This window comes from Diuraphis noxia, unplaced genomic scaffold (assembly GCF_037042655.1).
Source record: "Diuraphis noxia isolate RWA-SAM2 unplaced genomic scaffold, SU_Dnox_SAM2 contig0001, whole genome shotgun sequence".
In the NCBI taxonomy this organism is placed as follows: Eukaryota; Metazoa; Arthropoda; class Insecta; order Hemiptera; family Aphididae; genus Diuraphis; species Diuraphis noxia.
This window is the reverse complement of record NW_028301711.1, coordinates 61,618,811-61,632,685: the sequence shown is the minus strand read 5'-3', so window position 1 is coordinate 61,632,685 and position 13,875 is coordinate 61,618,811. Positions and strand designations below refer to the sequence as shown.

Below are 13,875 nucleotides of genomic sequence, written 5' to 3'. Positions count from 1 at the left end.
GTTGGATGATGATGAACAGATACCAATAGGAGCTGGACAGTTAACAGCAAGATCCCTCCGGGGGGGGTGCTCGCTTACAGGATGTAGGACTGCCTCCAGTATGTGGAGGAACTTGTCAAACACGGAGTGGGGGTCAGTCTCCATGAAGACGCTGGGTTACGAGCTTGACACTACAACCCAACGGTGGTCAAACAACTTTTGGCTCCAACTGGGCCAGGGGGCTGACGCATTCCTGGCTGAATCCGTCATGGATAGGCTGAACATGCAGGCCCAGGATTGGGAGATCACATACAAATCCCACCCTGCCAATAATGAGGTGGCGGGGTATTCGTGGGTAGTGGACTCCACCGCTGGGGGGATGTTGGCAGTATTGCTGGGATGGAGTGAAAAGGACATGTCGTCTCCGACTGAGGCCACGTGGGGGTGGGGGGTCCAACCCTTGATTAAGGATTTTGGGAGGGATGTCCTAAAGACCGTGACCATAGGGAGGACGGCAGCGATGACTATGTCAGGTAGTACGTTCTCGGACAACACTGTGCTGTACAGGGGGACGTTAGACTCACCGGTAGGTAACTCCTTCAATATACGGGTATTGGACCGGCCCTGTGGACTGAACATTGACCATTTTCGGGAACTTGCCTCGCTAGACCATCCCCCGGGGTCCCAGATGGTTGTAGACAAATCTTTGCCCGGGAGATAGCGGAGCTGAGGGCTCGCCTAGCCCTGCTAGAGTGTTCCCGGCAGGACGACCAGGGTCGCGAGAAGTGGAACAACGACGACGCTGGCCCGCCGCAGAGCGACGAGGCTTTGGTAGGTGGAGGAGGGCCATTGGCCAAGCAGACAGCGGGCCCACTACAGGCAGAGCTCGCCGCTGGTGCGACGCGAGCACTGACAGAGAGATTAGCAGTGAAGCCATCCACCGGCGCCTGGGAGCCGCATCAGGCGGAATAGGATGCAGGTGTAATCCTTGCAGGTACAGGGTGAAAGAGTGGGGCCTGCCCACTGTGACACACCCCGAACCAGGGTGGACTCCAGGGAAATATGCCACACATTTCTCCCGCAGGCTGGAGGCGGAAGAGCGGAAGTATGGCGCATCACTACACTGCGGCTGCACATCACCGGGGTGGGAGGCACCGGGCAATGAGATGATATGGAGCCTTAAGCGGTACCGAATGGGGAAGGGGCACAAGTGTAGCTGTTGCGCCCTACCGAGGGGCTTGCTTGAAGACGGCCTACACCTGTTGGGCAGGGTACAGCCCGGCGCAGTGGCAAGCACTGTGGTATCACAGTACCGCCACTTGAGGGCCAAAAAACCCGACGCTTGCCAACACGGGGTCATGGCGATGCTGAAGATCATGACGGGCCTGATGAAGATGGGAGGCCCGTACATCCACACCCCCATTGGCGCCAGCTGTGCTATTGAGAACTCCAGTACGGGTACGTCCCATACAAGGACATGGCGGACATGAAGGATGAAGTGGTGGAGTGGTTATGCGACCGCAACTCCCTGGGGGGACCACTGGGAGAGGACGCCTACAGGAACTCACTTGGTTGACGCTACTTATCAGTGATCTTCTGGAGCCACAGGGAGATACACCTGTTTTGTATGCAGACAATCAAAGCGCCATCAAACTAGTGAAAAATCCAGAATACCATAAGCGAACAAAACACATCGATATTCGCTATCATTACATTCGTGAGAAGTTCGGTGAAGGGATGTTTTCTCTGGAGTATGTGCCAAGCAAGGAGCAGTTAGCTGACATATTGACTAAGCCAACTCCACGACCAAGATTCCAGGAACTCAGGGTGATGATGGGAATAAGATATATTAATTCTAAGTTAGGGTATATTGTTTAAGGGGAAGTGTTGAATGTAAACAACACACCCTATAGTATGTAGATTATAAGTAAAATTATTCACACTGTAGTACAGCAGACGCTGATTAGGCATTTTGTATTACTAGCATCATATTCGTTCTATGTAGTAGCCTGTAGGACGATTAGTCGTTGTTTTATATTACGCCTCGGAGCACTATAGTTATTCGTATCAATTATACATATTATTATTATATTATTACATATATCCGATCTTATTATTATTTACCTTTAGCTTCTGTGTATCTGGTGTACTTCAACAGGTTATGGGCCCAGTATAGTAAGGTAATTATAATAAAGTCATGTATGTTTGATACAATACTTATTGATTTACGAATCGCGTGTTTGTGTACAGACAGAGTACAGCAATAATAATTCGCGAAGTATAGTGCAGTGCAGTGTTAGTGCATCGATCGTGTGAAGCGCAGCAATTGTGTTTGTTATTATTACATGTATAGTGTACAGACATTGTACAGATAATTTGTTACTATGGAAAACGAATCTATAAAAATTAATAAACTAACCGGTAATGACAATTGGGAAACATGGAAATTCCAAATAAAAGTCATAATGACTGCAGCCGATATATTTGATGTTGTGACCGGAAAATCGAAAAAACCTGCTCTTACAAAATCAAGTTCAGAAACTGAAGAAGATGCAAGAAAAAGGTATGGTGTAGATTATTCAATATATAAAAAAGCGGACAACAAGGCTCAAAAGTATATAGTCACGTCAGTGGATGAACAACCACTGCAGTACATAATGAATTGTGACACGGCTAAGGAAATGTGGGACAAGTTGCTTAGTGTATATGAACAAAAGTCGGACTCGAGTGTAACGTTGATTCAACAAAGTTCTACAGCTATGTTAAAGACCCAGATGACAATATGGCGATTCATATTTCGAAATTGGAGAGTCTTAGTAGAAAATTAAAGCAGTTAGATGAACCAATATCCGACTCAATGCTTATGACCAAGATACTAATGACTTTGCCAGAAAATTATAAACATTTCTACAGTGCGTGGGATTCGATACCAAATGTGGACAAAACATTGTCTAATCTGTCATCTAGACTCATGGTAGAGGAAACAAGACAAACTCAAAGTTATGATGCTGAGAGATATACTGCAAGTAGTAGTGCATTTTCGGCAAAGAAATCATTTGGAACAAATAAAGAAAAACGTACGAAAATTGGCAATTCTGAAAATCAATGGAACAATGATAAAAAACCAGGCAAGTGTAATCATTGTAAAAAACCAGGGCATTGGAGACGTGAATGCCGGATTTTCTTAAAAGAACAAAAAGAAAGAAATAAGAGCAACTCAGGAAATGCGTTGGTTGGTGTACAATCAAAGGACATCAAAATCAGTGAGTCAGAAAAATGGTATGTGGATTCAGGTGCTAGCGATCACATGACTAGCAGAAGAGAATGGTTCAGTAACTATGAGTCATTTGAAGTTCAGTTACCAGTACGTATTGGTGATGGCAAACATATCATGGCAATTGGCAAAGGGAATATAAATGTTCAAGCGAAAATCGGTAATAAATGGGTTGACAGTCATTTGTCAAACGTTTTACATGTACCTGATCTTAAGGTAAATTTGTTTTCGTGTGGAGCGTGCCTTGACAAAGGTATAAAAACTGACAGCACAGCGATGGATGTACATTTAAAAGGGATAATCAAATAGTTGCTATTGGAGTTCGTGAGAATAAAATGTTTTCAATGGCTCTGAAGACAAAGTCAGTGCAAGAAGCTGAACAAGCAAATGTTGCAGTTAAAACTCTCACATTACTACAGTGGCATGAAATGTTGAGTCATCAGAATGTCCAATATGTTCGGAGCTACTTGAAACATATGCGGATTCCATTTACAGAAACGAAAAACAAATTTTTCTGCGAAGCTTGCATTTATGGTAAACAACACAGAGAGCCATTTACACTGAGCAATACAAAAACTACAAAACCAGGTCAATTAATTCACAGTGATGTCTGTGGCCCTATGGAGGAAAATTCACTTGGAGGTAAACGGTATTTTGTTATATTCAAGGATGATTATTCTAAATATACATATGTGTATTTTATGAGCCAAAAATCAGAAGTTAAAAATAAATTTGAACTATTTTTAAATACAGTCAAAAATCAGTTAAATATTTCAGTAATTACTTTAAGAAGTGATTGTGGTCTGGAATATAAAAATACTGAAGTAAAAGCCTTATTGGATAAATTTGGAATAAAACATGAGACGAGTGTACCATACACACCCCAGCAAAATGGAAAGGCGGAAAGATCAATGCGAACAATTGTAGAAGCGGCCAGAACTATGTTATATAGCAAAAATCTATCCAAGACACTTTGGGCAGAAGCAGTGAATACAGTCGTGTATACAATAAATCGTACAGGTAACACAGATCGAGAAGGAAAAACACCTTATGAATTATGGTTCAATAAAACACCACATATAAATCATCTGAAAATTTTTGGTAGCGAAGTATATGCACATATACCAAAAGAAAATGGGATCAAAAGGGTAGAAAAGGTATATTCGTTGGATACTCAGAAGAAACCAAATATGCTTTGATGGAAGAGAAATTTCAATAAGCAGAGATGTAATATTCAAAGAGTCAACAAGTCCATCTACAGCTACACAAGTAAAAATCATAAATAAATAAGAAGAGGAAGAAATAAATTCGGAAGGTGAAGCTGGAGATGAGGAAGACAACAACGACGACGAAGAAAAGTTGGATGATGATGAACAGATACCAATAGGAGCTGGACAGTTAACAGCAAGATCCCTCCGGGGGGGGTGCTCGCTTACAGGATGTAGGACTGCCTCCAGTATGTGGAGGAACTTGTCAAACACGGAGTGGGGGTCAGTCTCCATGAAGACGCTGGGTTACGAGCTTGACACTACAACCCAACGGTGGTCAAACAACTTTTGGCTCCAACTGGGCCAGGGGGCTGACGCATTCCTGGCTGAATCCGTCATGGATAGGCTGAACATGCAGGCCCAGGATTGGGAGATCACATACAAATCCCACCCTGCCAATAATGAGGTGGCGGGGTATTCGTGGGTAGTGGACTCCACCGCTGGGGGGATGTTGGCAGTATTGCTGGGATGGAGTGAAAAGGACATGTCGTCTCCGACTGAGGCCACGTGGGGGTGGGGGGTCCAACCCTTGATTAAGGATTTTGGGAGGGATGTCCTAAAGACCGTGACCATAGGGAGGACGGCAGCGATGACTATGTCAGGTAGTACGTTCTCGGACAACACTGTGCTGTACAGGGGGACGTTAGACTCACCGGTAGGTAACTCCTTCAATATACGGGTATTGGACCGGCCCTGTGGACTGAACATTGACCATTTTCGGGAACTTGCCTCGCTAGACCATCCCCCGGGGTCCCAGATGGTTGTAGACAAATCTTTGCCCGGGAGATAGCGGAGCTGAGGGCTCGCCTAGCCCTGCTAGAGTGTCCCCGGCAGGACGACCAGGGTCGCGAGAAGTGGAACAACGACGACGCTGGCCCGCCGCAGAGCGACGAGGCTTTGGTAGGTGGAGGAGGGCCATTGGCCAAGCAGACAGCGGGCCCACTACAGGCAGAGCTCGCCGCTGGTGCGACGCGAGCACTGACAGAGAGATTAGCAGTGAAGCCATCCACCGGCGCCTGGGAGCCGCATCAGGCGGAATAGGATGCAGGTGTAATCCTTGCAGGTACAGGGTGAAAGAGTGGGGCCTGCCCACTGTGACACACCCCGAACCAGGGTGGACTCCAGGGAAATATGCCACACATTTCTCCCGCAGGCTGGAGGCGGAAGAGCGGAAGTATGGCGCATCACTACACTGCGGCTGCACATCACCGGGGTGGGAGGCACCGGGCAATGAGATGATATGGAGCCTTAAGCGGTACCGAATGGGGAAGGGGCACAAGTGTAGCTGTTGCGCCCTACCGAGGGGCTTGCTTGAAGACGGCCTACACCTGTTGGGCAGGGTACAGCCCGGCGCAGTGGCAAGCACTGTGGTATCACAGTACCGCCACTTGAGGGCCAAAAAACCCGACGCTTGCCAACACGGGGTCATGGCGATGCTGAAGATCATGACGGGCCTGATGAAGATGGGAGGCCCGTACATCCACCCCCATTGGCGCCAGCTGTGCTATTGAGAACTCCAGTACGGGTACGTCCCATACAAGGACATGGCGGACATGAAGGATGAAGTGGTGGAGTGGTTATGCGACCGCAACTCCCTGGGGGGACCACTGGGAGAGGACGCCTACAGGAACTCACTTGGTTGACGCTACTTATCAGTGATCTTCTGGAGCCACAGGGAGATACACCTGTTTTGTATGCAGACAATCAAAGCGCCATCAAACTAGTGAAAAATCCAGAATACCATAAGCGAACAAAACACATCGATATTCGCTATCATTACATTCGTGAGAAGTTCAGTGAAGGGATGTTTTCTCTGGAGTATGTGCCAAGCAAGGAGCAGTTAGCTGACATATTGACTAAGCCAACTCCACGACCAAGATTCCAGGAACTCAGGGAGATGATGGGAATAAGATATATTAATTCTAAGTTAGGGTATATTGTTTAAGGGGAAGTGTTGAATGTAAACAACACACCCTATAGTATGTAGATTATAAGTAAAATTATTCACACTGTAGTACAGCAGACGCTGATTAGGCATTTTGTATTACTAGCATCATATTCGTTCTATGTAGTAGCCTGTAGGACGATTAGTCGTTGTTTTATATTACGCCTCGGAGCACTATAGTTATTCGTATCAATTATACATATTATTATTATATTATTACATATATCCGATCTTATTATTATTTACCTTTAGCTTCTGTGTATCTGGTGTACTTCAACAAAAACATTAAAAGATAACAATAACTATGAACACTTAATAATATGTAGAACTAGCTGTGGCAAAAGTTTGATTTGGTTCTTGAATATAACTTACATTGAATTGGTTAGAATCATTATGTATATTAGAACATGCTTGGCTCGATTCTTCGGAACGTGTTGGCTGTAAATATCGCAGATTTAAATCATTTTGATTTAATCTATTGCTGTCACATCTTTCTTGCTCTTCTAAAAATACATGTTGCAACTTATGTCTAATTAACAATTTTCTATTGTCTGGAAGTTCTTGCAAGTAAGGTACCAAACTTACCATAAAATGAAAACTTTCGTCTTCAATGATGGGTTTTTTTTTTTGCGAATTTTCATTTATTTTACTAAAATGATGTAGTTTTTGTCTTTCGATATTAAGCAAATCACTAATTGCATCATTTTTATTAGTTTTTTTTTTCGCTGGTAATTGCTCATAATATGACGAATCCATACCCATTGTTGTTTCATGTGATTTTTCCGATGTATTTAAGTCTTCGTTTACGATGTCAATACAATCGCTTTCTGGTGAATTAATTCCCCCAGTGTTTTCCAATTCACTCACCGACATTGGTGTTGGAATATTACCTATCATTTGTCTCGGTGTTTCAATATCCTTTAAGAAAGACAATGTTTCATAAAATCTCCACTTCGATGAGCTTCCTCCAAACCCAGATCCTGTTGGTTTTTTGTTCTTTTTAATTCTTTTTTATATGTATCTCTTAAATTTTGCCATTTAGTTTTTAATAGATCGCCTATATTATAAAATAATTAAATCAAATAAACTAAATTGTAAAAATTATGTAAATATTTATCTAAGAAAAATGTTGTTTCTATATTTTTTTTTTTTTAAATGTAGTTAATTCTGTTACCAAAAAATCTAAAAAATATACATAACCATAGTTTTAGATTCTAAGCAGAGCGATGAATGTAGTGGTTTTACAATGGTGTTTATTTTTTTTATATATATCCTGTAAACAAAATTCCTACCAGAAGAAGTGCTTTGATTTCCACATAATATAATATCTTATCTCTTAGAAAATTGGATCAAGATAACACTTTAAAACGGACGTTTTCCGATTTTCTCAATAGTTATTTAACGCCACGAAAAAAACCACTGAAAAATTACGAAAAAACAGAATTTTGTCAAAATTTTTCTAATACTTTGTCCATCACCATAGAAACGAATATTTTAAATTCAAAAATTACCGGATTCTCATTAGGTACCTATATTATATCACAGTGTGTCCACATTACATATTATATAATATTTGAATATTACATTTTAATGGTTACTTATTTTCTTTCGTCCGCTCGGAATAGTTTCATATCGAATGTTCGAATGCAACTATTGCATTCAAATCGAATACTGTAATAATACACTACGTAATACGGTACCCTGCCCGAGTGTGTTTTTTTATTTTTTCTGTCTGTGTACACAATAAGTAGTCAAAATAATGATTCGATTTTCAATTTAAATGTCTTGTTTAGTGGAAAAGTGAATAGATATAGTAAGTGCATTTTGGAGTTAAAATTTAAAATCCCCAGTAGTTATTAAAAATAATTACTCACAATTTTTTTTAAGATTTACCTATATGTTCGAATTAAATCTGTTTATTTATTTTTGGTTTTTGAGTTACAGTATAAACTAACCGTTTTTAAAGATTTTAATCCTTAGCTATACAAATATAATATTTTATAAATTTTTGCTACCAATAAAATAATTTGAAAATTTTCAATTTGATAAATGTTGTCAAAATTAGAACTTTAAATGCTTGCAAAAAAAAAATCTTGCCTATGTATTTTTAATATTTTTAAACCGATATTATAACAATGTTCGAGGATTCTTGTATTATAAAGTAAATTTTTTTGATGCAATGAATACAATTTTATTGACATCTGTAGAAAAAAAAAACCTAAAAAAATAAAATTGAAACAGCTCAAAAAGACTCAAAATATTTTTAGTATATATTTCATTAAGATAAAATAAACATTTGGTGTAAATTGTATGTAGCTGTGGTTATTCCTTAATAAATAACAATGAAATAAGAAAATCGTTCCGTGAAAAATCTATTGAAAATCGAATGTTGTAAAAATTTTAAGTTTTTGAAAAAACGCTTATAAAAATTTAACTTGACTCTCCAGGAAACATATTTTTATTGTTAAAGGTAGATAAACTTGTTAGGAACTTTGTACTTATTAAATTTTCATATCTATGCTATTTTTTATTTCTAACTCAACTAAATTTGCAATTAATTTTTGTAATTTTGATATATTTTGACCTTTCAATGTACTAATACTAGATTCTCTTTTCCAGCAGAAAAGATACTAAAATTGAAAATCGAATCATTATTTCGATAACTTTGTGTACACACACACTGAAAAAAACATCATTGTAAAATCATTAGGTACATGCATACATCGCTCTGTTCAAAATCTAAAATAGGCTATTTTGAGCTTTAAAAAAAATGTACATAAGATATTTAATTTTTTTGTTTTCTGTATTAAAAAATAATAAACGTTGTACTATATGTGTAAATGAGTAAGCATATTTACATTATACAGACATTTTTTTTTTAATGTATTAGAATTAAAGTTATTTTATTTGTCATGTCATTCTGTCACATTCTTATTGTAATCTATAGGTTACACCAACTACAAGTGTAACAGGAAAACATGAAAAAAAATGATGCTACTTTAATGTAGGACAAAAATTGAGAAAATTAAATGATTAGGTAAAATATAATTTAAGAAATATACTCATATCAATAAATTTCTAAAAATAATATTTTGAAAAAAATTTATTATGTTCTAAATTAATTTACTCAAAAAAATATTGATATTGTAAAAAATTCTGAAAAATAAACTACTCGACTTAGATAAATGTTTCTACCATCAAATTGTAAATCATTTAATCTGTCAAGTCTTAATATTACACACTGTATATGATTATGATTTTTGTATGATTAGGTGTTTTTTTCAAGTGTGTAATTAGGTTTAGAGTACTAACTTACACATTTTAAATTATGTTTTAGGTTTCTATCTACGGGAACTCCTTATAGATCATTAGCATTTTCATTTCGTATGGCACATAACACGATCAGTGGAATAATTTATGAAACATGTAACACTATTTGGAATGTTTTTGGACATATTCATATGCCTTTTCCGACGAAAGATATATTTTACCAGATTGCTCACGATTTCGAAACTCTGTGGAATTTTCCTAATTGTATCGGGTGTATTGACGGTAAACACATCCGCATAAAATGTCCAAAAAAAAGTGGTTCAATGTTTTATAATTATAAAAATTATTTTTCGGTACATTTGCAAGGCGTGTGTGATGCAAAATATAAATTTATTACAGTGGACATAGGAGCGTATGGAAAACAGAGTGATAGCGGTGTATTTACTGAGTCTAATGTATATAATTACCTAGAAACAAATTCCTTTAATGTACCACCCAACAGACCACTTCCAAACACAAAAATTCCAATGCCTTTTGTTTTATTGGGAGACCAAGGATATCCACTAAAAGAATATTTGATGCGACCATATCCATGCACCACAAATTTGGATCCAGAAAAGGAAATTTTCAACTATCGTCTCAGTCGAGCCAGACGTATGATAGAATGTACATTTGGTATATTAGTATCAAAGTGGAGGTGTCTAAAAACGGAATTACAAGTTAATGAAGGTCACGTAGACACAATAGTTAAATGTATCTGTTTATTACATAATATAATTATCGATCAGGAAGGGATTGATAATTATAATAATATTATAATTATAATATAATATTATAATTATAATAACAGAAATTGAAATATCAAGACGAAACAATCGTTCTAAAACTGCAGCCTATGCAAGACGTGATAAATTCAAAGAGTATTTTAATAATATTGGAGCTGTTCGTTTTCAAAATACCTAATTAAGTTAGTAATATGAAATAATTTTAACTTAAAAATTAATAAATTGTATTGACTATAAGTATTTATTACCTATATATACCTTTGATTTTAACTAAGTAGTCAAGTTACCTACCTAATTTAAGATTATTAATAATTTTTAAAATTTAAAATTAGATTAATAGTATATTGTACCTATTAGCTATAACCTTACTTACATTATACTATTGTATGAATTATGAATGGTAAAATTAATGTTTATACTAGTTTACTTTAATTTGAATACTCACTTTTAATTTCCATTTCTGTAGCTATTTCATCCCAAAGTTTCCTAATTATGTCTCTATTGTGGTAATGTTTTGATTTTTTATTCCACAAGGCATTACGGTCATGAACTAAACTAATTAATTTTTCTGAATCAATCATTCTGATTTATAACTAATATATTAGTTTAAAAAGATACTCAAATCTGATCAATTTTAAAATATTCAATACAATTGAAAACACAGGTCCAACCACTCCTACGAGGTTCACGCAATTGCACAAAATGAACAAGGTACTGTAAATAAGAATAACTTGTAAGAAGAAATATACAAAAATAATTTTATAGCCCAAAACAATTCTATATAAATAAATTATAAATGGTAAAATATGGCCATTTTTGTCAATATGACGAAAATAGTTCGTGGCTTCATGCTGAAACAGACGCCGCGTCGGGCGGATTCGGCCGGAAAAAACAAAATATTTTGATTTTACCCGACGTCGGACGTATTCGTCCGAATAATTCGGACGTAATCTGACCACAGCAATTACATTGCGGGGTATTATTGTTTTCGGCCGAACACACAATTTCGTCCGAAATCGGATATAGTCTGACCGTAACCTATGACCAGACCGATTTTTTTAAACTATTGTAAAAGACTGGGACCGGACCGTTTTATTTTTTTATATTTAAAAAAGACTGAGACTGGACTGTTAAAAAAAAATATTTTTATCAGGACCAAAATTACATTAATTAAATTTAAAAAAAATTTCACAGTAGAATAATTAAGATCGGTTGGTCCGGACCGATTCTACTTTTACTTCTTAGAACACTACCGAGACTGGTTTAGATTGAAACATTTGAAAAAGATTAATGCCGGGTTGCACGAAAAATGTAGAAATTTAATGGTTCAATAAATCAATAAAATGTCATGTTTAAGGGATCAGCTCACTATTGATTCGTAAAATGTTTAGTGATTGTTCATGAACCTCGATATGAGATTATTAACATTAATAAAGACATTATAATTCAAATAAAAACTATGTTTAGTTTTAACAAAATATGAATTAAGGAAATTATCGGGTTATCTTATTTTTAAAAAGAATATATTAATATAGTTGAAATTTGTTTTTAAGAATAATTACTTTAATTCATTAATTTAGTAGTATTTCATATAATTTTGTAGGTGTAGGTTTAACTAACCTACGATTTACCTACAATTTATAATGCGCCTATATTTATAAAAAAAATACAGAATAACTGTACTAATATAGTTGGTAGGTACATATAATGTATTGTTATATGTATCTATATTATGGGAAAATAAGTACAACTTAATTTCTTTTAACCGTTTATTATAATAATCACAAAAAAAATGTTTCATAATATTTCAAATTAAAATATATAACATTTAATGCTAGAAAAATTATGGATTTTACTGTGCCGCACCTAGTTACTATAAGATACGTTTTTTAGCTAAATTCTTTAAATTTAAAATAAAATAATTAATATTAAAATAATTACTAGTTGATACTTGGTAGTTCAATTAAAAATAATAGTAAAATAAATTCATTTTTTATTTGTAAAATGGTTATTTAAGAACAAAATCGAATCTACACTTGTACCACTCAGACAACTTCTACGCTCTTCGATTAGACTTCCAGCAATGCTGAAAGAGCGTTCACTGCTAGCACTACTAGCTGGAATAGCCAAAATTTGTCGTGCTAATACACTTAAATGTGGAAAAATGTGATTTTGACGATTCCAAAAATCTAACAAATTGTCGTCGATAACATCAAACTTTTCTTTTTTATAAGCTTCCAATTATTTTTCAAATTTACGCCTATTGTCTAAATCTTCATTATTTTCACCATCTTCCCATTCTGAAAATAGTGAGCTATTCGAAATGTTATTTTGTATGGTAACATGTTCCTGGTGTATGTTTTCTGGAGTTATATTTTCTTTTAATTCAATTTTTAACAACTTTAATCCTATATTTTGAAATAATATACGTGATTTATCAGGTTCTGAAAATATTTTTAGAGATTTAAATTTTGGTGATAAAAAAATGGCAATCTCGTGTTCTTCGGCCAACTTAAATTTAGATTCCATGAACTCTAACCTCGTTTTCCTAATTTTTGCATTATTGAGTTGGGTGTAAGTTCTTCATTTGCATAAAATATGTCCTCTTGAAGTTCAGCATATGTTTTTAAATGTTTTTTCAATAACAGTTGGTATAAAACAACCTTTTGAATAGTCGGATACTTATCACCCTCTAGTTCATCAGATGCTTTTTTAAATGGTTCCAAAAAAATTGTAATTTTTTCCAGTAATTCTATATTAATATTTTGTATACGATTGAAATGTTCTCCATATAATTGAATTATTTCTGGAAGTGCTCTTTTTACTGATTGAAACATTAAAGCCTTGTGTTCCCCCTCGTTTCAACTTCTTGTACAAGTCCTTGGCTAAGTTCACTATTTTTACCCGAGCTTTTCATAAATTTTACCAAATGTTTACATTCGTTTAGTAATATTACTACTGGATTCAAAAGTTTATTACCGTCTTATTCATGATTCAAAAATTTTGAATCAGATTTCTTAATACAGTATTAATTAAATGAGCACAGCAGTTAAGTCTATTGTTATTTCTGAGAGCTGTTAACATATTGGAACCTTGGTAGGTAACAAAAGTTATATTTGACATTAAATCAAATGTTGGCTCATCTGCTGCATCAGATATTTCACAAAAAAAAATTTAACATGAAACGTTTTATATTGTCACCTGTTTTTACTTCATTACTTAGAAATAAACCAGTTTTAAGTAGAAGGCAGTTTAATTCCCAATTATCATCTATGTAATGCAGAGTTACTGACATGTAACTATTCTTACGATAATTATCAGTCCACATATCACAGGTTGAAGCACAATATTTTT

At 36.2% G+C, this 13,875-nt stretch overlaps 1 protein-coding gene across 1 annotated transcript; it reads right to left on the bottom strand.

The window, feature by feature from the left end:
* Window positions 1–6,778: 6,778 nt before the first annotated feature.
* Window positions 6,779–7,363, bottom strand: LOC149061153 (uncharacterized). Its single transcript, XM_089220016.1, has one exon. It carries the CDS (start codon window positions 7,361–7,363, stop codon window positions 6,779–6,781), a length of 585 nt encoding a protein of 194 aa, XP_089076142.1.
* Window positions 7,364–13,875: the final 6,512 nt, after the last annotated feature.

Coding starts and splice junctions, on each gene's coding strand:
- LOC149061153 (XM_089220016.1), bottom strand. CDS start 7,363: ATGATAGGTAATATTCCAACACCAATGTCGGTGAGTGAATTGGAAAAC.